The sequence below is a fragment of the Anas platyrhynchos genome, chromosome 7 (genome assembly GCF_047663525.1).
Source record: "Anas platyrhynchos isolate ZD024472 breed Pekin duck chromosome 7, IASCAAS_PekinDuck_T2T, whole genome shotgun sequence".
Taxonomy (NCBI): domain Eukaryota; kingdom Metazoa; phylum Chordata; class Aves; order Anseriformes; family Anatidae; genus Anas; species Anas platyrhynchos.
In genome coordinates, this window is record NC_092593.1 from 15,130,361 (window position 1) to 15,154,612 (window position 24,252).

Here is a 24,252-nt window from a genome sequence, read left to right on the forward strand (position 1 = left end):
CTAGACAAAGTAAAAACTGAAAATGAGGTCTCTGTAAGGCATGTTTTTGTTAGCACTGAAACACAGAAGAAGATAAGCACTTTGCTTTGCTTCCCACCATGTTTCCTTTCTCTGAATCAGTGCTGTCTAGGATCTGAAGAGAGGCAGCCCACTTCTATGGCCTGCACTCAACTGCTGCACTGGAGGAAGGACCAAGCACATGGAAACTGGAAAATCACCTCCCCCTGCTTCTTTATTTGAGTTACCCAAAAACTTTGCCTCCTGAAGCTCCAACACAGTCTTCCTTTTCTCTCCTGCTTGCCAGTGGTTTGCTCTGTCTAAAGCCTTTTGTGAATGAAGGGCGCTCTTCCAAGACCCCCTTTCTCCTTGAGGCCTGAAGGAACAGCACACTGAATCATTTCTTCAATCAAATTTCATTGCACTCATTTGTGAAGTGCCTTGGACATCGTTAAGGGGGAAGTGGCAAAGAACTAGCATCATTATTGTTATAATTATTATTACGGAATGAAAAATATATTGAGAGCTGTTGGGTGTAATTTTCAGAAGTTTTGCCTGAGAGCAAATTACTTCCCTAACCACTGTATATTTATGGCTTTATTAGTCATAATTTTTAAACAAATTCTAAATCAGCCCTAAAGAAGAAAATATCAGCTTCATTTGCTACAGTTCCATTTTTCAAGATTAAAAAGAAAATTGCCACAAGGCTTGCTTAATGGAAACAAAATCTAAACTGAAATGCACTGAAGGTCAAATTTCCTATAGCATCCCAATCTCATGCATGGGATACCACCAGTTACAGTCAGCACTCCATCATTCGTTACGTCTGGACTCCTCGTGTGGAGATTCAAGGGCAGCAAGGCTATGAGCTAGAAGAACCATACCGTGTTTGCCTTCCCTTTAACATTTTGCCAGATCCACTTCTCAGACTTCACTCTACAACCTTCATCTAATATTACCTAAAGTTTTTGTTTGGATTCTCAAAATCACACTTGCTCAAGAAAAGTTTAAATCTTTATCAGAATTTCCTAAGAGGCTTTCCTATCTGGCTTTTGGAGCGGGAAGGTGCTAATGTGTTTTGTGGTGGTGTGTTTTCTTTCCTTGCATCAATGTACAGTAAAGGGAATAGTGTATTAGTGACCAAATCAAAAATAGTGGGGGTGTTTGGTAAAACATCAGGAACCTTCAAAGGGAATAAATCATACCCTATTATCCTTCAGCCCACAAAGTTAAAACAGCTTTTGCTTTCAATACAACAAGCAAACACTTAACTGCTCCCCACAGATCTCAGAGTTTGAAGCTGGCCACATTTCAATAAAATGTTGTTTAAAAAAAGAAAATATTGAGAAAATATATAGCAAGCAACATTCAAGCAACCTGAATCACATTCATCTGGTAAGAGGCAATAATTACAGTCAGTCTGAAGTGAAATCCCAGATTTAAACACTCTCAAATTAATACATTTTAAAAACCTGAGGCAACAGACAGAACAACTTGCCTGCATTTAGCAGAGATTGAGAAGCAGACAATGGCCAAATGCTGCATGCCCAGAACTCACACCAGCAGCGATGATACAGGCTGCCAAGCTGAGATTTGCAGTCCTGAGAAGATCTGGGATATAAGCTACTTAACCAAGTGCACCTCTCTCCTATGCTTCAGCATGGGATTACCTGAGGTGCTTCTGGGGACAAAGGCAGGCTGCAATTACTAAAGCAGGGGAGCACAAATGATATTCTTTCGGCTTACACAAACTGCCATGACCCAGGGGAGAAAGCACTGGCAGACAGAACAGAGAAAGACCTGGGAGTCTGTCATGGTTTTTTTTCTGAGCACAGCGATTTAATGGATAAAACTAGAGAGAAATAAATAATGGCACAAACTGCAAGTGAAAACCTGTCTACAACTCATTTCCAGTTGAGCTGTGAACATCCAAGTGATTCATATAACACAGATGAGTTTGCAAACTTTTAAGCACTTCCCTGGTAAACAAGCTGAAACCAAACTCTCCACCCATTACAAACTTATATGCACATGTCAGTCATGGCTCCGGCTCCTGAAGCAACAGATCTTATACAGCATTGCCATGGCAGAAGACGTTTTTGGCTTTCCCGAGGGGCATGTTACAAAGGGAGCTCCAAATGTCTTTAATGAATAACAATGTAATGACTAACATAGCTCGATGTCTAAGAAGCAGCTGTATAATAATGATCATGTTAAGAAACACATCTGCATGGCAAGGGCATAGCCCAGTTGCCAATGTGGGGACCGATCTCCTGACTATAAGAGACACATGGAGAAGGCCAGAAAGATGATCATAGCTGAAAGGAACCTGAAACATTTTCTCTGGTTTTAGGCTTACCAGCGTGGTCTGCACTGGAGCTGTGCTGGGATGATGTAATGTTTGGTTAAATGGGACTTGTACGCATGTGTGCATGCATGCATAAATATAGAAGGATGCATGAAGAATATTTATGACTTGTTTCACTATTTTTTCAACCCACTGAAAAACAAACAAGCAGGCAAGATCCTTAATGTAGCTACCCACTCACAGCCAAACAGGTAATAAGACCCCAGAAACAGGCTCCTGGGAAGTAAAAGATCATTTTCATATTGATCTAACAAGGGAAATCAAACTTTAACCAGGTTTTCTATAAGCACAGAGTAGAACAATCTAATTATGAAAAGCCTATACCGGTCATGTTATTGTTGGTGAGCTGTACAGTGAGCATCATGTATAAGCCCCAGAGAAACTGGGGCACCGCTGTGCTAGCTTGGTGCCTTACAGACAGACAGGACAGCGCTCACAGCACAAATTCTTAACCTGGCCCCCACAAGCAGTACGCGGTCTGCTAGGGCAAACTGTTCAGCCCACAGCCCACTCCCAGCCCCTGTCTCACCTGGCACTGCAAACTTTGATCTTGAGCATGCAAGATAAGGACATTTAGGACCAGAATTTAGGTCCCTGGCTTGTCTAGGCCATTTTCTCTAGGTCACAAGTAGTGGCAGGTGGTTTGGGGAATGGCCTCTGTAAGGCAGCAGATGTGTCTTCAGCTAAAACACAGCTAAAGTAAAACCTTCCTGCATATGTAGACTCCTTTCTGCTTAAATGGGTAGGTCATGCGCTGTATTCTCTCTTTTCACCCCTCCCATTGCAATACAAAGAGATGCGTGCTCAAAGAAAACACTGAGTCATGCAGGTGAGCTACAGTAAACAAGAGAAGACACACAGAAAACAGAGAATTCTCAGAAAAGAAGACAGAAAGGAGTTTTACTTGGATTCTGCCATGATGTGGATATTATCTAGCAGACCTCCACCAGGGGTGGGTGTTAAGAATATCATAATCTGGAAAAATACAGTAAAAAGAGAGGCCGAGCACAAGCAAGGTGGGAATTGAAGGCTGGAGAACGCAAAACATGTTCCAGCAATGCCTTTGTCTTGCGATGGGAAGCCTGGGCAGCAGTGTTGTGAAAAAGAAGCTCTTTGACTCTTTTGTGACATAAATTGTTTTGCTAGTCTGTTCATTCTGACAGTACATTAATGCATCCCATATGACTGAATGGTCTGGGGCCTTATTTATTATTGCCACCCATCCACTGAAGACTGCTGGTGCCAAGTAATGCTCTCCCCTGGCAGCAGGAGCAGCAGCAGAGCGGCTGCTGGGGTCACTCTTGCAGTTGTTGTCTCAACGTTCCCATTGTATGGCAGGTTGTGATCCATGGGATGATGTATTTGGAGACCCACAGGAAGCCCACAGGCTACACAATTAAGCAGAGAGACATCCTTAGAGCAATTTGCAACAGCATTTAAGACGTACATTTCCCTGCTGGTCCCCCCCTTGCAGCCTAAACCTGCTTGTGCAGAACAGGCTACAGTTTTAAGGTAAATTGTATGACAAACTGAGATGTGTCTGGAGGTGTGAGCCCTCTTCCACAGAACGTAAATACCACGTGCAGTGGAAACAAGGTGCCTTTAACTTTCTTTCTATGTGTTTTGCATCAGCAGTGAACACAGGATTAGGCTGTATCATGAACAGTCCTGAGGAAACAGGTGTTGAGGATAACCAATAACCACGACTCTAACTTGGGTTAAGAGCTTATCATTTGGGTTTATGATAATCTGGGGCATTTTCTTGATGTGTGTGAAATTTCAATCCTTTTTTCTTTTCTATAATTGGGAAGTTCTAATTAACTCGTAACTGGCTTTGCCTTCTATCATTAAAGGCAGGAAGGGAATGAGAACAGTAAAAGGGGAGGAGTGAAAAATTCTTGCCTGATTTCAACAAAGCAAATTGGCAGATCATGAGTGTATTTACACAGCCTTCACTTCTGCAGAGACATACACATACTGAATGCCAAAAATGCCCATCTATTCCCCAAAATCGGGAATCAGGACTCTTAATATTCCCTGCAGAATGATTTATCTGAGTGCTGGATCCCACAAACATGTACTCCATAAACTCTAAAAAGTTTGGTGCTCCTGGCTACTAGGAAGAGTACACACTTTTTCTCATTTCTTTATCAATAACATCCTCATTATTGTATGATCTATTTAAATATCCAACTGAGTTCCAACACGTTTTTAACCGCAAGGGTTTCTCCTTTCACCCTCCCCGGTTTAACAGATGGCCAGACTTATTTAGCAATTAAAATCAACGTTTATTTACCCACCAGAGCAAGGTTAGAGCCAGTGCCATATCATGTAGGCTTAAAGATTTTGCTAATTTACTTTAATCCATTTAAACCTTTAAAGCACAGGTAATGGCAAACAGACAAGAAACCTCTTACACTTTCCAAATGAAGAGAGAACAGTTTCTTCCTCTCCAAAGAAGAGTAAAGCTCTCCAGAAGAACCCTGAAAGGTCAGCAAGGAAGCCTTTGACTGTTTTCTTCCTGGAAACCCTATCTCAAAGGTCACAAAACCACTGCTAAATTGCCTTTAGCAAAGAACCTAACTAGAGACACACTGCAAGGTACTTAATTGCCTTTAGCAAAGAATGTAACAAGAGACGCATTGCAAGGCCTTAAGTGGGAACCAAAATCAATATTTCAACATTTAGGAGGAAACCACTTTTAGCAAGGAGATTCAGCAGCTGCTGATGCTGGCATACCGAGCTTAACGCACAAGGCCAGGGTGAATGCAGAAATAATATTAATACCAGCATCATGAGCCAAGTGCCATGTGGGTGCATGGACGGATTGGACAGACAGCAACTTATGGGTACACAGACACTCATGGAAAATCCAACTGAGATAAGAACAAGGGTAATTCCACATGGCAAAGGGACAGTAAAAGGATTGTCCACATTTTTGTGTGGTGTAGCAGGACACTGCAGTACAAAGGCTCCCTCTTACATTCTTAAGACCTTGTTGAGTGTCCAGGTGAAAAACTACTGGCAGAAGTGATAAATACATACAAAAAAAAAAAAAAAACAACAAAAAATGTCAGTCGCTATAATTTTAAATCAATTTACTTCTCTTGTATTCAGGCATGTCCAAATTCTCTCTCACTTACCACTTCATGGAACTGGATCCAGCCAGCCATGAGAGGTATATAAACACTACTGAATCCATTTAGAAGAAAGGAAACTGAGACACAGTTTCAACACAGCACAAGGTTACTGGGAGACTGCAGCAGAATTGGAAGTGGAGATTCTTAGACCAGTAGTCCCTAAACTGCCTGAAATATGTGACTGCTGTGAAACCTCAGAGTGAAAACCCTGCAAAGCATCAAAGAGGATGTTATTCACCAGCCCACTTGCACTGGCCTGTGGATAGCAGGTGTAAGGAAAAGCACCAATTCAACCATCATCCATAACAACACCAGGAAGGACTTCAAAATGGATCATCCTACTGGAACTTGAAACGGGAATAGAAGCTCTTACCTTCAAAAGCAATTGTGGGATGTTCTTTCCTGACACACTGCTGATGTTCAGCTTCAGAGTATTCAGGTACATTCTGTGATGCTGAGAGATGAAAAGCAAGAAGAAAAAGGCTTGGCAATGACAGGGAAATGGCCTTTAATCTTGAAACAACCATGACTGAAGGGCGGTCGCAGATCTAGCTTCCAAGGTAGGCCCAGGGAGGATACCTGAAACACAAATAATTCTGCTTTCAGAAAGATGAATGCTTATCCACAGTGTGTAACATGGGTAGAGAAGGGTGGAGTTCCCCTTTCATCCCAACCCCACTTGTGGTAAGTACACATGAAAATATCTCAAAAACCAGTAACTAAAAAACAAATGACCCAATTTACGACTGTATTTGGGCTTTTAACTTCAAAGAGAGGTGAAGTGCACAGCTTTCTAAATATTTATATGTGTAGCTTTGGGGCATGTGCCCTCACACAGTACCCAGTGTGCCATGGTTAGTGGTGACAATATGAGATCACAAATACTCCAGGTGTAACTGTGTCCTCCAGTGGACACATCGCTCCCCAGCTGCATGACATGTCCATGTTTAAATGTTGTGTTACACTCAAGAAATTGCTAAGGGCAAGCCAGAACACATGCAAGTAATGCTGTTCTAATAGGAGATTTATACATTTTACCACTGCTGTTTTAAATGTCTTGAAACAAGAAAAGCCAATTGAAAGGTGTTGCCAGGAAAGTGCTAATTAAGGTGTAACATAAAAATTAAGAGCTTAATAGGGAGAATGTTGAGAAGAGAGTCAATTGCCTGCATTATCGTGGGATGCTAGAGCTCCCAGACACAAGAGCTGAGCCACAGCTAAAGAGGAGGAGCTCTTCTCACCGGCTAGGAGAGGGGCAAATCATGCCTCTTCTACGTGAGCAGTTTTTAACAATAGAAGCAGAAAAGATATAGCTCTAAAAGCTCCCCGGGGTCTACCAGGCCTGAGGCAGGGGACGGAGGATTAATTAGCCCATGCCACAAGCTCCCCAAGATGCTGCAGCAGCTTAGGAAAATCTGCATTGCCAAATTTAATCCTACTGATGTGCACATTGTGTTTTCCTACGTAACTTTGTTCAATTATTACAAACACGTGTTTTCAAACAAATGGAGTCTTCTATCCTTGAATCTTACCTAGTGATAAAGCTGATTCAGATTAAATTCGCACATAATGAGATTTTCAATTCCCGTGGGTGTAGTGATTCATAAGGGGAGCACAACAGTCACCTCCTGCAGTGCCCAATACCTCTGTATTTTTGGTTGGAGACTCCAAAACACCTTCAGCGAGCTGAAGTGGCCAGACTGGGAGCTAGTAACGTGAGGCACTGATAAGCAATGGCAGGCTCGTGGCATGGAGCGAACTCCAACACAGGGGACAATGCTGTGCCATCCAGGAGCTGGAAGAAGTTTGAAAAGGTCCTTGGGCACCACAGGAGCAATAACAGAGTGCTTACAGCAGTGATGGCAGACAGCAGGTTTGAAAGATGGAGCCTATGTTTTATCCTTATCTCTATTGCTCTGTGATTTTAAACACTGGCATAAAGATGAGTTGCCAGTGCATCCATTATGCATATCCCCTGCAGTAGCTGCGTACCACTGACTGAAAATAACACTGGCATTCAGAATTTGGGGGAGTTCTTGGGACTTGGTTTCCTAACTAGTGTGAGTGAGAGATTACAGCATTTCACAATTTTTCCAGACCCATATACATACAGATTTTATGCAGAACTGTATGAAAAGCCCTTCCGTTTCTCCAAAGGAATTTCTGCAGCACTTCACTATGGAGCTGTGCTTTGCTTTTCTTGTTGTTGTTGTTTTTAACACAGCAAATATAATGTTAAATTAAAAAATGGGACTGGCAGAAGTTATAGATGTGAAATCATTCAAACCTAAAGCCAGCACAGCGTTTAGTCATTAAGCACAAGCATACTGCAGGGCATACACAAATGGGTACTGTGGCATCTCAGATGATGGAGATGTTGTGCAAGTCACGCTGTAATGGAAGTTATTGATGATGAAGCATTGGATTATTTTTTCAGCCATTGGTTTAAATGACAGTTTTTCCAGTAGAGATCCAGAAGTTAAATACAGCACACAGATGTGAACCCCAGGGAGATGCAGTTCTGTAGCTCCACTAATAGTTCCAGAAGAGACAAAGCCAAACCTTCCCTAGATAGGAGATGGTTGTTGTGGGAAATGAATATTGCAAGAGGACTTTTTCACTATCAGCTATCCTTGCTGGAAACTGGAAGAGACAGGCACAGAAATCTGACTTTACACGTGCTGTACTCCTCCCAGTGCAGCTGTTATTAGCTAATCCTAGAAATAAGGTACTGACAGACTTTTAATCTGAGCCAATATGGCTGTTTTCATGTATGAAGCATCCAAAAAATGATCTCAAGTCAGGTGAATAAAACTTTTAAATTAGATAACAGTGCTCAAGGACACAGAGCAGAGCTTCCCCACAGTCCTCCAATGCTCCTCCAGGGCCTTGTGTGGTCTAGAATCAGCAGATGAGTAAATTCAAGCCTCACACTCAACAGGGCCATGAAATGAGAAAAAGTTGCATACAAGAAAGCTTCATAATGTCCCACAGCCTATTCTGTGCCAAAGCAGAGTACATTTACTAGTGTTTTGTCTGGACTAGTTGTAAAATGTGCCAAGGAGCTGGATTTCTGCCACTTTCCCTGGGAGATTTTACCACAGTCCAAGGGACTTCAGCATTCCTTAGAAAGCTGTAACCAGTATTTGGGGTAAAGTTCCATCTTCTTTTTCCTTATTGTCATAGGGAAATCCGAAGTGTGCATGAAAATCATGGTTTTAAACTTGACGAGGAGTGGAAATACATGATCAAAGAAAGATGAAAAATAAACAATATAAAAAGCTTGTATCCCTCCCTTCCTTGGCTACCTCTTTCATCCAATTACATCCATCAAATCTACTAAACAAAATCTGTGCCATGTGCAGCCCTGAACTGGAGTCAGCGGGTAAATTCCAGCTTGATCAAGGGCAAAAGAGATCAGAGCCCTGGAGCATCGGCTGAACAAAATTCAGACAGCAGATAGTATTGCAAACGGTTACTCCTACAATCTGCCCCTTCTCAGGCTGCCTTGGCCATTTTCTTCTGAATATTTTAAGAGAGGCCCTAACTAAGTAACTGCTATTTCCAGCTGCTGCAACTTTATTTCCAAAAAACCCATACTCACGATATGAAAAAGAGCAGTGTGCAGGAGGAGATCAACTGTAGGCCAAGAGCAAACTAGTGGCTGTCTGGGAGAGTCTGGCAGCTAGCTATGAAGTGTAAATGTTTTAATTCTGCTGGAGATGGCCGGACTCAAGCCTCCCATTTTGCCCCAGCTGCAGATTTTCACTGCGAGGGCTGGAGCAGCCCTCCGCGGCCGGACTGCTGAAGCACCGCACGTCCTAAGCGCAGCCCAGGCTCGCCGTGGCTTGTGCTGCTGGAACTTGTCCTGGTGCTAAGCCGTTTAGACACAGTTTAAATGCTATAAAAAGAGCTGTTCTTATTAAAGTCTCTCTGCTCAAAATGGCTTAGGGCTCGAGAAATCAGCTGTCAAGGTTTCAGTACAGATGAGAGACAAGAGCTGAAATCCCTGGTTAAACTCAAATCCCAGGCAGGACGTATCGTTCCCATTCTGTATTCGCTCATTTTGATGTATCTTTACCACCTTGGCTATTTCCCCGCTCCAAAATGCAGACACATTAAAAAAAAAAAAGGATGAAAACGTCGAGCAAGATTGTCTGTCCAAGTCTTTCTGTCCTCTCCCTCCTGAAAGCCGGTGGTGGAGGCCCCAAGACCTTGGGCTGGGGCCTCTCTCCCCCTCTCCTGCCATGAACACTGAATCCCCCTGGCCCTCTGCCAGGAAGGTCAACAAATTCAGGCCCTGCTGGATGCCGTGAAACACGCTCCAGAGAGAGGCATTTTGTAGAGCACTGCTTCTGCCACCATCCTCTTGTCTCCTAAATCAGGCACAGGCCGGGCCGAGGGCTGCTCCTCCTGGGGGTCGCAGGAGGTCTGCAGGCCCAGTGTGTCACCACAGATGGGAGATGTGCAGCCCTGGTGGCCCTGCGAGCACAGACCCACTGGCACGTGTCCCCTTCTCCTGGCAGCCTGGCAGCGACAGCCTGCATCCCGCTAGGCCTCGTGGCTTCGCCCCCTGCCCAAGCACAGTGCTGGGGGCTCACCCGCGGTCCCCCCGTGTTTGATTTTGGGGCGAGAGGCTTCTCCGGCTCCCCCGGTATTGTAGGATTGCAACTCCATCGATTTGGCAGGAACTAATCCTGATTTACAGAGGGTAACTCAGATCAGGCCCCCTTTGACTAAAGCTCCGTGTCGAAAAGAAAAATACCTTCAATCAATCTTCAAGGCTTTAAAACAAAGCGCACTTTAAAAATGGCTGTACCAGGAATCCATATCCTGCTTTCCTCTGACTGTAACTATCATTTTGACTTAATAAAACGTGACAGTAAAGTTTAAGGATAAAAGAAAATGCTTCATCTTTCATTTTAAAGAAAAGAGATGCCTTTAAGAAAGGCTAAAAAAGGAACCTCCTGAAAAAGCATTAATTCTCCCGCTCAGGATCTTTTGTCATTGGCACAGTTATGATTTTATTAGAATGGGATACCAGAGAGAAGAAGAGCAGAGGCAAGAGCCGAACACTGAAGTATTCAAAACAGCACTGGCAGAATTAAGGAAATAAATACAAACATTTTAGAGCACGGCAGCTCAGCAATGCGGCTACGACAGGCTGGCACAGGCGGCTCTGTCCTAAAAAAGAGAACTGCGAGGCCAGCAAAACCTCGGCCCTTGTCCCTGCGCCGCTCCGTGCCCTCCCCTCCGGCAGGAATTCCTGCCTTGGGCTGGCTCGAGGGCTGGGCACACTGCCTTTCCTCTGGCCCTGGCCGTGTCACTAGGCTCAGCCTCTAGTGCCTGTGCTGGGGTCACGGAGCGGCCTCGCTATACTGAGCCTTGCCCGTTCGTTTATTTTTGAGGCAAACACACGGGAGCTGGGTTTTGTCATGCTGTCCCGCGCCCCATGCTCAGGGATTCCCACAACAGCATGCAAGAGCCTCACGCTGAAACTGCTCTCGCAACGCCCCAGGAAGAGCGTACCACATTTTCATGCATCTAATCCAAGGGTTATCTTTTAAAGAAACCCTACAGTTCAGCAGCAGGGTGGAAACTGGAGCTCCACGCTCACCGCTGGGCATCCTCCCAGCTCCTGCCTCTCGGCCGGCACGGTACCCACCGCGGCATCACAGTAGGTTTTATATCAGGAACAAAACAATCAAGATCTCACGATACAGGTCACTTCGTTGCAACCTTTCTGTTATCTAGATCCATATAAATAATTCAGGTAACTCAGCAGAGGAGAAATCAGTTTAACCTAATATGCTGCTTGGTTCAGGGCCCATGAAGCCTGTAGTGGAGCTGAATAGTAATAGTCTACAGCTTGATCTTCTTCAGGCTACATCCCACAAAAGATTGACAGCATAATTTGGGGTATTTTATTTCTGGAGTGTTTTTCAATTGCTGTTCAAACCCACCTATGACTGGTCAAGGTCCCAAACCACAGAAGGCAGTGGGAAGTTCTCATTCAGCTCAGGTAACGAAGACAAAGATCTTTTAATAAGGGCTTGGTCCGAAATGAGTGGGTTGGTGTTAGGGCCCTTCCCGTGGCCGGGTGTGAGCCCCCTCCAGCTCCCACCTGGTGGCTTGGCCTCAGCAGCAGCTTTGTGGTGGCACCATCCTGCAAACTGAGCTATTCCTCACCTTCGGAGGAGGCCCTCCCGAACAGGAACCCACTGTAGAAAGCTGCCGTGAAATAAAGCTGATTCAACAATAAAAGCCTGTGTAACAGAGCAAAAGACGCTGTGCTGCTGGGCTCCTGCCAAGGCCAGCGGGCATAAATAAATACCTGCTCTGCTGACACTCAGCCCTGCCTTTGAATAGCACTAACCTGACCACACATCGAGTTTGTCCCCAACTGCCTGGAGAGGCTCTCCCCAAAGGGCTCTAGATCTCTTTTTTACAGGCTACACATAATATAAAGACTTGAGGGGTTTGGAGAGGGTTTGTTTGGGGTATGAATTTAGCACTTGTGAAAAGGTGCCTTGGAGTCTGAAGTTTTCTGTTTATCCAAAGATCGGGTTTGGCAACGAAAGCTTACACACATTTATTTTCCTGGTGTTAGGCTTCTGCTGCTCTCCAGAAGACTGCCTCTACACCAGGGATGGAAAGACCTTCCGTTTGTTGCTCACAGACTCGCCTCTCTGCGAGACTGTCAAAGCAGAGGTATTTTTGGGACCTGGACCAACTGTGGAGTTATTTTTCATGTGCTCCATCTGTGAAACTCTGAGACAAAAGCTAAGGCTGCGATTCGCAACAGCCAGCTACACAACAGCAGGACGCGAGGGATGCTGTGGTACTTAGCCCGACTGCAATTCAGCCCCAAATTTGCTGCAGCCTGGATCAGGACTCAGGAGCTCCTGGCTCCCAGTCAAGGCCTCTGGATGCTCCATCGACAGGGCAGGATGAATGAGGGCAACGCACAGCCCAAGCGGCGAGGCATCTCCTGGGCACCCGGGACAGCAGCAGCAGGTTATCGATTTCAGAGCCCTGCCTGCAGCAGGGGAGTGTGCCCAGAGCTCTGCAGGCTCTGCTCTTGCTGTACACATGATGTAGAGCCCTCTGCACGGCTGCTGTAAATCCAGATGTAAAGGACCAGCTGTGCTCTTTACGTGCAGATCAGCTACATAACGCAGGTACCGTAGGTTCAGCAGCAGAGTAACTGCAACCAGCCCTTACTGCCAACGGGCTCTTTCTGGTTTGAGATTTAGTGCCCAACCCCACATGCCTTAAACCTACAGCTGTTGTAGAAACACTACTGCAGCAGCTTCTCTTCCAGTTGCCCCCTGCACAGTGTGGCTTGTACATCTGCAAATTAGCAGAGCCACGGGCCCCACCACCAGCCTGGAGGGGCTGAGATACCTGCAGTGATTTCCAGATGTGGGGTGCTCCCCCTGCACCTCCAACCTGCAGCTGTGGCATTACAGCTGGCAAAACCGAGGCACAACAAACTCTGGTTTTGCTCACTAGTAATGGCAACCAGCTTTTGGTAGTCAGGAAAAGAAGTAAACTCTTCTCTATTCCTCTAAACGCTCCTGGTGTGGGCTTTTATTTATTTATTTTTCTCACAGTTTATTATGAAAACTGTAAGTGCCCTTGAATTTTGAGCTATTATGAGTGCTAGCCTTTGTTTTATTGACACTAGTTTTTTATTCAACTCTAATTACAGGGTCCACTGGAGACATCTGATGGGATTTTAGTATGGAAGGTAGTGACAGTGGTTCCAAATTGTACCAGACTTCATGCAGGTTGGAAACTGGCAAGATTTCTCTCTTCACACTGTGAGGGCGAGCCAGGGACCACGGCAGTCCACAGATTGCACTGAGCAGATAGGCAACCTCCATAAGCTGTGTCGTGACCACTGTGGCAACCTCGTGGCTGTACATCTGGGAAAACACTAAGATGAAATTAGAAAAATCTTATTTTTCCTTTGAGCTGGCGCAATCTTAAAATTCGACTCTCCAGCAGATGAAAACCCCCTGTGCCGGGGTCAGAGGCAGACGATGTGATGCCACAAATCACCTCTGCGCTCCCAACAGCTCCTTCCCGTGCTGGTGCGAAGAACTTTCTCTTTTAATGCTTGCCCGTGCAAGAGAGAGAAACCACAGCTTGTCTGTTTTGGTCAAAGCCACGTGATTACCAGTTGCCACTTAACACAGATGGGCTTCGCTGTAACTCCAGGAGAATAAAGCCTTGCTGGAGCACTGCTCCTGAGTTTCAGCCTGCTTGGAGACAAGAATATGTTTTGCTGCAGCTTCTTCCTGGCACTGCGCAGCATCATTTATCATATGGAAACCCTTGGCCAGAAGGCATTCAAGCGGCCAATATATGCCCCAAATCAGAACAGACAAAATAATAATCATCAGCCAGGCTCTGTTTTCTCCTGCCATGCCCAGCTCTCCTCTTGTTCCTCGCAGCAGAAGCTACCTGTTGGCTCTCATAACTCTTCCCCCTGCCTTGGGCTGCCCTGACTGGCGTTGCCCCCGGGGTGCTGCAGGGAGCTCCTGCCAGACCTACCTGGCTGCCGGGCAGCACCAGAGGGCAGCAATGAGGGAACGGGCAGCTCAAAAAAAAACCAAAAAACAGCGACATCAATTTTCCCCTGGAAAATATTCAGTGTTCAGCAATTTCTGAAAAGGCTGAGCTGAATTTTCCTTTTTCCGAAAACCCCGTGCTACCTATCGGATACTAGGAGCGTGGCTCTGTGCTACCTGCTAATCCCAGCTCCCTAACACAGGAATTACTGTACGGGGTCACAGCAAGACCCTTTTAGCATTTTTCTCAAACATATTTAGGCAAAGAGAATGTGAAGCAGGGCAGTGATCCCTCAAAAAGCCCCTGGCTGCATTCTTTTAATGAACTGGAGTCATAATTTTCACTGCCCACAGATTTACTTTACGTGAACAGCCTATAGTATGCATGGTCCCAACCCTGTACAATGTCCCTTACCCTAAATTTCCAGACACCAAGGTGATGCAGAATTTAATACAAACCCAATGACCTAGCTAAGCAGCTCTGTGCTGGAAAGGAAGGGACGAATACCTGAAACTAACAGCTGAGACCGTCCCCAACACCAGCTCTTGGCCATTTCCAATGCCCAGCCAAAACCTCAGCTTGGAGGACGCTCTATGAGGAGGAGAAGCAGTGGGCCAACATAATGCCCCAGCTCCGGGGTGCCAGCATTGCTCCTCAGAAATGCTTTGGAAAAAAAAAAAAAAGTGAATCCTCATACAGAAACCTCACTGTCAGCTTCTAGGAGGCAGGGCCTGAGCACGCGTTTGGGGGCTGATATGGTTTTTATACATCGCAAGGCCAGGCTTTCCGGAGCAGATGAATTATTTGTAATGAATTCCAATCACACGGCGCTCCAGCCCCCACACCTTCGTACTGCATATATAACCAAATTAGTTTAGAAGATGTAAGTTATTCAGGGACTTAGCTGTTCAGTCTGGCCTTGGAGGATTTGCTCTCATTATGGCTTTTATGCAAATTCTGTCCTCCAAATCTCTTCTGAATCAATTATTACTAGATTAATTTAAACATGTCCACCTGGGGTGCCTGTATATCATGTGCCTCATGTTAAAAAGTAAAAAGGATGATAATGAATTCAGGAGGTGACGGAAACAGATTCCTGCTTTGTGGAAATGTGACCTTTTTGCATAATGTCATAAAAGAAAGAAGTTCCCTCAAGAAACATGGCAGATAGGGTCGGTGGTTGGATCAGCTGGGCTTTCAATCACTCTTTGGAAATTAGCATGATACAATAAAAAATTAATAAGAAATTAAAAAAAAAATCACTTTAATGCTCCAGACTATTAAAGTCTTCGATGGACTACTAATTGAAATGTAATGCTTAATTTTAAGCAATGCCATTTTATTAATGGTAAAAACTTGAATTAATGTCATTAACCAATGTTAATATTACAAATCCCCTGAGGGATAACAAAGCAATTATGTTATTCACAGAACCGAAAGGGGGGGGGGGGAAATGTAGTCTATACACGGCTTCACTAAGGCGGAAGACACCGCTTCCATCTGCATTTCCCCTACTGAGAAAGGGGGTTTGTTTGTTTTTTTGAGCAAGGAGGAGGGAGAGGAAGAGAAGAATTTGCACTAAGTTAATTACTGCTGATTTTCAGGCTCTTAATAGCTAGGAAATTATTCTATTACTCAAACACCATACTGTGGGGATTCTGGAAAAATAATTTGGGAAGGAGAAATTGATTACATACCCTCCTTCTTGGAGCCTCTCCTGCATGCAATAGGATCCTAGTACGCCTGGCATTAAATGGCTTTGTGAAGCTGTGCTGGTTTGCATCTGCCAGGGATCAGGCCCAGTCTAATGACCAAAGAGGTCACCTTTTGTGATACCAAATGCCCTCAAGTCTACTTGAGGGGAATTGCTTTTATTTCTTGTAGTTTTGCAAGTTCAGCATCCTGTCAGATGCACTGCTAATGCGGCAGGATAGATGGGAGAGCGTTAATTAAAGAGCCAAACCCAGTACCCCTGCCAACTGGCACAAGTCGCAATGCCCAGAGGGAGTGAGGACCTTGTGTGGTGTGGTGTAATACACCACTTACCCCAGAACAACCACAGCTGATAAACCCTCCTTTACCTCTTGTTGTGTTGTCTGGCTGATAATTCAGGGACAACGGGGAGATTCAGCCAGCCAGAGAAGGAAGATCTCCCCAGGGAGCTTCTAACCTTGCTGTTACCACTCACAAAGATTTTTGCTTCATTTTTAGGCAAAGTGAAAGTACACCCAACACACCATTGTCACAGCCCACAACTAACACAAATGCCTCGTCCAATGTGTGCTATTCAAGGCAAGTGGTCAAATGTGTCCTAAATTCGCAAACAGTATGAATACATGCGAAAAGATATAGCAATGCATTTCATCTGTTTCATATAATGTGCTCTGCCTTCAGACTGCTCAGGAGATTCTTCCAACACTGTCCAGCCAAGCACTTTTTTAAAATTAAATTCATCTCCTTCCTGGGGGAAAAAGAAAAGCATTGACACTAATTACTGCCAGGCTTCTCATTTGTCGTGTAAGGTGTAAAACCTGAGTACTAACCCAAAAGAAACAACTGAAAAAGACCACAGATTTCCATGGAGTGAGACTCCAGCCCCGAATTTGGTCGGGTGTAATAACAGGGACTCAGCTGGGTGGCTGGGACCAGGGCGTCCTTCTTTCTTTGTGGCCCAAGCACAAAGCACCCAAGTGGCTCTTTATGTTTCCGTTCAGGATATAGACATAGCTGTAAAACACAAGGAGATTTGGGGATTTTACTTAAATTGATACATTACCGAGCAATCTTATTATAAATGGGAGACTGAGCAAGAGGAAGAATTACTGCAAGGTTTCCACTGTGCTTACCAATGAGGTCCAGCACACGGCAGCCTTCCGTCTATGGAGCCAGTTATGCTCGACATCTTGATGCCTTTTCTCCTGAAAATTTGCAAATCTGTACTTTTTGTCTTCCAGTAACGGCCTCTCTCTTACCTTTTATCTCCCCCATTTCCTCAAAGAGCAACATTAAACCTCCCATGAAATATCTCCAAAGTCCACTCTGTCACTCTCCTATTCTCTCTCCCAACCCCTCACTCCCTCTTTGAAAACAGAGGGAGGGGAAGGCACCGAAGACACCAAGGTCAAGGCAGAGTGAGACAAAGTCAAATTCCTGCAATCATTTCAAAGCGCACACCCTCAGAGCATTACGGCGAGGCGAGACGTTATGGATTGCAGTTTAATAGATCACAATGGAGGCTGATGGGGGAGAGGGGAAGAGAGAAATGGGCCTTCCACGTTGAGACGAGGTGATTAAAGCGCACGAGTGGGCAGGGGACCGCGACAGCGTTTGTGTTCATAAAGCCGAGACTTGCTTCTCGATATTAATGGCCGCACCACTGTCGCCAGACGCAATGTTTTGTTATTGCGTGATTAATTGGAAGTCACACGCAATGACATATTACAGACAGGATAAAGCTGTCACTGGGAAGCAATTCTTCACCGTAATTCCTGCCCGTCCCCACACTCTGAAATTGCACACCCCGTTACAGGCGACCCCTCCAGCACAAACGCATTACATATCTTTATATAAATAACAGTGACTAACAACAGCAGTCTGAGGTAATCTCTGTGGGATATGAAATACAGAAAAAGGTAAGACAGAGAAATTGTCTTCAGATATTAGTAAGCTTGTCCGTGCTAATCTCCATCAAATGAGCCATTTCTCTTTTTCTCTAAAATAAAAACCGCTCCTGCTGGAGAAATACAAAGTGTGATAAAAGGACATGTTGTGGCATAAATGACATCTCGAAGCCTTTCTTCTTCAAAAGGCCACCAGTTCTAAATCTTAAAAACCTATCTTGATCAAGACTAATTAAACTTCGACACAGTTGCTTTATCACTTACTTAGGTCAGTAAGTATCAGTAACTGGTCTGGCTCACTTTTTTTAAAGCCCCCAGATCAAAGACGCTTTTATATTTCTTTTGGCGGCGGCGAGCAGATATCAAATCATTAATTTTCTCCATGCATTTTATTTCAGTCAGAATCAACGCATTCAAAATACAATGTGGGAAAAAAAAATTGACAGCGCTCAAGGGGAAGGACACAGGCCCGGGAGGAACAGAGGTGCCCAGGAAATAGCCCACGTCTCTTCTATTTTGTATAAGGCAAATTCACGGCTGAATTACCAGCAATGGTAGAGGCTGCCTAACCTTCAGCTCAGCGCTCCGTGTCCCATACCGCTGGCTCACGGTCAGGTCTGCCCCAACACCCACCCAATGTCCTCGCTATCTGAACGCGAAGGGGAGGTGACATCCCGCTACTCACAAGGGACTTATTTGAGAGCCCCCTCCTCGGAGGGGATGGCGCCAGCACCCCCTGTCCTACCACGTCCCTGCCGCCGGGCTCCCTTTCCAGCACCCTTGAAGCCCTCTTCAAACATTACCCTGGGCCACCCGCCTCGGCTCTGTCCCCGAGCAGTGCCCAGAAAGGAGAAGGGACGTGGGGGCTTTACCTGCTCGCATGTCGGGCTCTCACGGGCTCTGGTACATCTGCCAGAGGCAGGAACCAACGGAGGCGGGGATGGACGCACAGAGGCCGGGCTGTCCGGCGGCCCGGCGGCCAAGGCAAGCTCTGTCTTCCCCTAACCCAGCCCGAGCCCTGCAAGGGAGTAAATCTGTGTCCACCGGCCTTTTTAACAGTCACTTAATGACCGTTAACTTTTTTCAGCCAGCCATTGACTCTAATGGCATGTGCATTCACCCACCATAATACCTCTGCCGGCCTTCATTAATTTACCATGCATAATTTCTCTGAAAGCGTTTGCCAATAGAATACCCCTAAACTGACTCACTAACTCGCCAAGATAAAGCACTTTCTGTCTGAGGCCATTATGCAGATTCACAGCCCTCTCCTCAAACCAGTTGGGAGAAGCAGGAGCTGCTCGGTGGCTGCGCGCTCTTCGGGATGCGGCGACGTGCGCTGCTGGGGCTGCGGCCACAAGAGCAACCAGGACAAAAGCAACTTGGGTGAAGAGGCCTTTCAGCTGTGAAGTTCCTGTAACCCAGTACAAATTTCAACACCAGAAGTCCTACAAGTGGAAGGATGTGAAAACAGACTCAGGAAAATGCAGAGATACAGAAATTCACCATCCTCAACCCATTCATCAGACAGCAGGGGGAGAATCCAGGAAAGCAAGTGGACTAGAAACCAGCTATCCCGGAGAACAAAGGCTTGGAGCTGTCAGGAACTACAGTGCTGCCCATTAGTGTGGCAATAAATTACCAAACTGTCAGCGTTTTCCCATTATAAATCTCTCAGGTCTCCTCCGACGAACATTGATGCACGGTTCAGCCCTTGCTCCCGTGGCGGCGATGAAGCCTCAGACAAAAGCAGCACGGCCCCCCTTTGGGGGTGTAGGGGCCATAAATATAGCCAGTGGTCTTATAAACTTTACAGGATGTTGGTTTTAGGGAATAAAAAAGGATTGTTTTAATTACAATTCGTTTGTCTTTAAGTAAAGTTACGGGCTGACAAGCGAGAAGCGGATGGGAAAGCCATCAGGTGCGCAACTCCACCACGACTCCGGCTCCAAGGCTGCAGGTGGCAACCTGGCTCATGTAAAAAACACCTTCCAGAGACACGTATGCTTGTTGTGCCCTCAGATATTAAAGGTGGAGGTAGAATTAAGATTAAAAAAATTAAATCTGAAGCTTAATGTAATCCATCTCAAACCGACGAGTTACAGGATCCAGGATTTTGGGTTTTCGTCAATGGGCACTGAGCCACTTGCAATTAGGTGCAGATTGGTGGAGTAAAAGCAGAGCTCTTCAAAAAACCTCCATTAAAAGAAAGCTCTGTATGTTAGAGAAGTGGCTTTTTATTGTTATTTCTGAATTCAGACTGCAAAAGATATACTTCAGTGCAGGAAAAGCCTTATAATGAAGACTGACAGCATACGTGGGGGAAATAGGCTCGCATGGAGATACTTTTTAAAGTGGAAAGCACCATAAGGATTTTGGCAGCATGGATTTAGTACAAGGATGTAAGCCATTATCAGCACAGAGGTAAGGAAAACTCAGGGAAAACACCAGTGCCTGGAGTTAGTATCATTAAAGACCATTAATATTGCCGCTAATTACACACACTTAACTAGAGCTTTGTCTGCAACTCTAATATCACAAAATTGCCCGTAAACAGGCCCGCCTGGGGAGCTTCAGACTTTTCCAAAAGCCCCTAGGTATGCGTTTGGAGGTGATGCAGCAAACAGCGAGGCAGCACCCCTGCAGAGGAGCATCTCCCCTTCCCCTCTGTGCTTTTGCTTTGCTCCGAGCTGCAAACTCTGCCCAGTGCGGGCACGCCGAGCCTCACTGCGACGCCAGGAGGGTGCTGACACGAGCTCAGTGCTGCAGCTGCTTGAGTGGTCATAGCACTAAATCATAGCCCACCTGTAGGAGACCTCAAGCCCTGCGTGTGGCAGAGGAGCCGGGGCTGTTAGCAGCCTGCTGCTCCAGGCAGATGCAGGCAATGGCTCCAACACGAGGCAGGACACGCTCGAGGCTCCCTGTGAGTGCGACTGTGCAGCAGGGTTAGGGCCAACCCCTCTTCATTCAGCAGGAATAGAAAAATAACTCTTCACATTTTGCTAACCCTTTAACACTGTTTCCATACAATATCATCATTTACTCTTGGCTTGCGTATTAGAGGAAAAGAAGTAGGACGGCGTTTCCCTTTTTAATCCTTGAGTTTTATATTAATTATTTTAATGTATGGTGGTTTTTTTTTTCAACTGAAATCTTGCAGTATATCTTCTCATAAAGTAAACAGCGCAGCACTCTGCTTCAGAGTTTATAGCAGCAGAGCAAAATTCTATCCATATGTCCGAAGTACAAGAGGTTCACAGTCAGAGCTGGCGAATGGTGTGATTAATCCTGACTGCGTTTCAGCAAAGACAAATCTACAAATAATGTACAAGTTCCCTCTTTGTGAATTACCACTTGAGAAAACTCCTTGCCTGTATCATATACACCCAAACCCATTTTTGAAGATTGTTTACAATAAATCAAATTGGGGACAGTGCTTGACTGATGAAATTTCAAACACCATCTCTTTCTTCTTTGGGTGCTCCTTTTATAATGTCAAGTTAACAGAAAAAACGCAGCGGATACACAGACGCCAGACACATTCAAAGGTTTCCATCTGGGCTTTAATTACTATCACAGTTGCCTCACTAAATTGAATACGTTCCTCCCCCTCCTAAGGGCTTCGCCTTGTATCTGATTTAGCTTACTTTGCCTTGATGAACAAAATCTGCTATAATCATTTTCTATAATGCCCCAGAGGAGCATCTTCCCGTGTATAAACTCGCTGCCCCGTAAGTCAGCTTTTTACATTTCTCTCCGCAGACACCGCTCTGAACTTCACTCAGAGAGGTTCTTCTTTCCTCCAGGAAATTATTTTGGAAAAGTCCTAGAGCAGATTTTCTCCAAAGACCACATTTAGATTAGATTAAGTCACTGCTATTATCAGAAAGTCAAAAAAGAGGCAAAACCGTTTAAACCACTTCTTCCAAATGCAGAGCATGAACAAAACCCTCTTTCTCCCCCTCGACACAGCATCACCTGTCCCTGACCCCGCTGACCAGTTCATTATTGCTTTCAGATGTTAATTAGGGAGCCCAGACAGCCTGATCCTTGCCACCACTCCTGACCTATTAGTCTTGGCCTCTCCGTTAATCTCGATGTCCTTCTGTAGGTGTTCTCAGAGAGCAGTAACAAGTATGCCATCTGTTTTAGCTCTCTTAATTTGAGCTGTTAAATAAAAACACGTAACATCATCTACAAAAATACCTTTGTTAGGGCTCCACAGTGCGCTCTGAGTCCTTTATAATTAAGTGCAGACCTACTTGTTGGTTTCCAATAAGGTCACTCTTTCAGTAATCAGAGGTGGTCCCGGGAGGTAGTACATAAATAGCCCATATTGAAGCCTAAATTAGGCTAACGCAGAACTTCCTGTACTCTTCACTGCAAATAAAGCAAATATTTATAGACTCTCGCAATCTTTGAGGCTCCTGCCGGAGAATTAGAATCAGAGCAGCTCCCCTTGCTCAGAGTAAGTCAGAACACAAGCAAATATCCCAAAGCTTGGCTGCCTCAAAGCATTATCTTGGTTTGAAACTCCCATGGCATTCTCTAGATATCCTTTAAAAAAATAAAAATAAAAAGAGGACCAAAAGATAATTCAAAGGGGAGGTGAAAACAGATTTTGAAGGAAAACATCTCGCTGTTAGGTTCTTGTTCAAGCAGATTGTCGCAGACTTGGAACATCTGGCTTCTATTCTGGGCTCTGCCACTGACTTTCTACAGGGCCTCAGGCAAGTCCTTTCAGCTTAAGTCTTCAACTTTTCTTTCTTTTCAATTAAATAAGAGTTTTCCTTTCACCCCCCTTTGATTTCTGCTCTTGCCATCCAGAGACACGCATAATTTTAAGGAAGACAAGTAACAACGTCTTCTAACTGGACATCATCACATAAGCAGACACTTATCTGAAGGATGGAGGCTTTGGACTGTAAACACTTCAGGGTAAAGACCATCTCCTAACATTTGTCAAGTCTTCTGTTTTATAGACTATTTAGAGAAGGCTAATGGTATGCTGGAGGAGTTTCTGGAAGCAGCTGGCTGAGTTTCTGCTGGAATCATCACTTTAAACACGGTTGGGATGTCATTGTTTTATTCCGAGGTGTCAGGACGCCTAGAGCTTTGGCCAGCCATCTTTCCTCATTAGTAATTTTCACACCAGTCTATATAAATGTGTTTGTACTGTGCCCAGCGTAACGCAACTCCTACGTCCCACAGTACCGCAGCTAATAAATACAAAATCCTATTCATGATATTCTTGCACCAAGCCAGCAGCTGAACGTGGACACTCATCGGGGAAGGGGAAGCATTAGTGCCTGAGGTGTTAGCAAACAGGCTCCAGCTGTAAGCGCAAGCATTAGAAGTAACTTTCTCAGTTATTTTCATCAGCAAACTCTGCACTTCCTTGCCCCTTTACCACCTCAGAGAGAAGGTCTGGTGGAAAGCATGATGCCTGTTTACCCTTGGCTAGCCAACGAGCCCGCAAACCTCTTTGGGGCATCCTGGCCTGAAAACCAGGAGGCAATTTGAATGATCAATGCCGTTCGGCCTCCGCACAGCCACCAGAGCAGGGAGAAGGAAAACAATGGGCAATGAAGGGTACTGCTTCCCAAACAGCTGCCACCAACATGCTAGATGCTTTTCAAACACACAAGCCCCAGACTAAAAGTGCTGTCAAAGAGCTTTCAGCCACCACTGGAACACAAAATTGATGCACAGGGGAACGTCTCTGTGCATACATCAGCGCAGCTCCCTGCCTCTTGTTTTGACTGCGCTCAGCTGCAGTGCAGCTTCGTCGGCATCTCTGTACCACGATCCACACGGCTTACATGGGATGATAAAATGATCAGAGTTCACAAGGAAATGTTTTAAGAACAGTGACACAATCACAGCATCCCCCTGAACTGCCCCCAGGCTGTGGGACAGGAGAGCAAAGGTTCCCGTCTCCTTTAGTCAGGAACCAGTTCCCCTCCTCTTAGGACCAGGTCCTACAGTACCAATTACCCCAGATCAGCTTTCTGAGATTCAGTCTTTGACAGAAGTAATTCCACGGGCAGTCTGCAGGAGGCTGCCCGCTCTGCAGCCCCATCCCAGAGCTTTTTCCTCCCACTGCCTTTCCCTTCACCTCTCCTGCTCCACAGACAAGAAGCCCAGACAAGACAGCTCCGTTTTTCCAGAGCAGTGAAGCTAACGTCACTCCCAGCAAAGTTCAAGAGAGTTACAAGGAATATTCTTGGCCAAGGTCCCTTGCATACGAAGCAATCTGACAGAGCAGAAAGCTGAAGCCTTCCTAACCATCAGCCTTGCAAAAATCCACCACGAGAAATCATTCACCTGTGCTCGTAAGGAATCATAACTATAACTTCACTGCTGTGATTTTAGAAATGGAGCTGTGGCAATTGAGCTACGGCAATCTGCGAGGGCTGAAGGGAAAGGAGCCACCAGGAGCAGCCGTCTGAGCGCAGGGACCGCCGGGTGGTGGCTCTCCACGAAGATGCCAGTTGCCCTAGAAACGTCATACAGCAGAGTGGCAGATAGCTGAAGTAGACGAGAT

At 45.4% G+C, this 24,252-nt stretch overlaps 1 protein-coding gene across 4 annotated transcripts in view; it reads right to left on the minus strand.

Moving 5' to 3' along the window:
- Nucleotides 1–24,252, minus strand: part of SEMA5B (semaphorin 5B) — a 261,873-nt gene that overhangs the window by 128,411 nt on the left and 109,210 nt on the right. For all 4 annotated transcript variants that reach the window (XM_038181972.2, XM_038181977.2, XM_038181974.2 and 1 more), the window contains exon 4: nucleotides 5,879–6,084. In XM_038181972.2, coding sequence (XP_038037900.1) covers nucleotides 5,879–6,032 — 154 coding nt within the window. In that variant the 5' untranslated portion in view covers nucleotides 6,033–6,084. The remainder of the gene's footprint in view (nucleotides 1–5,878; nucleotides 6,085–24,252) is intronic.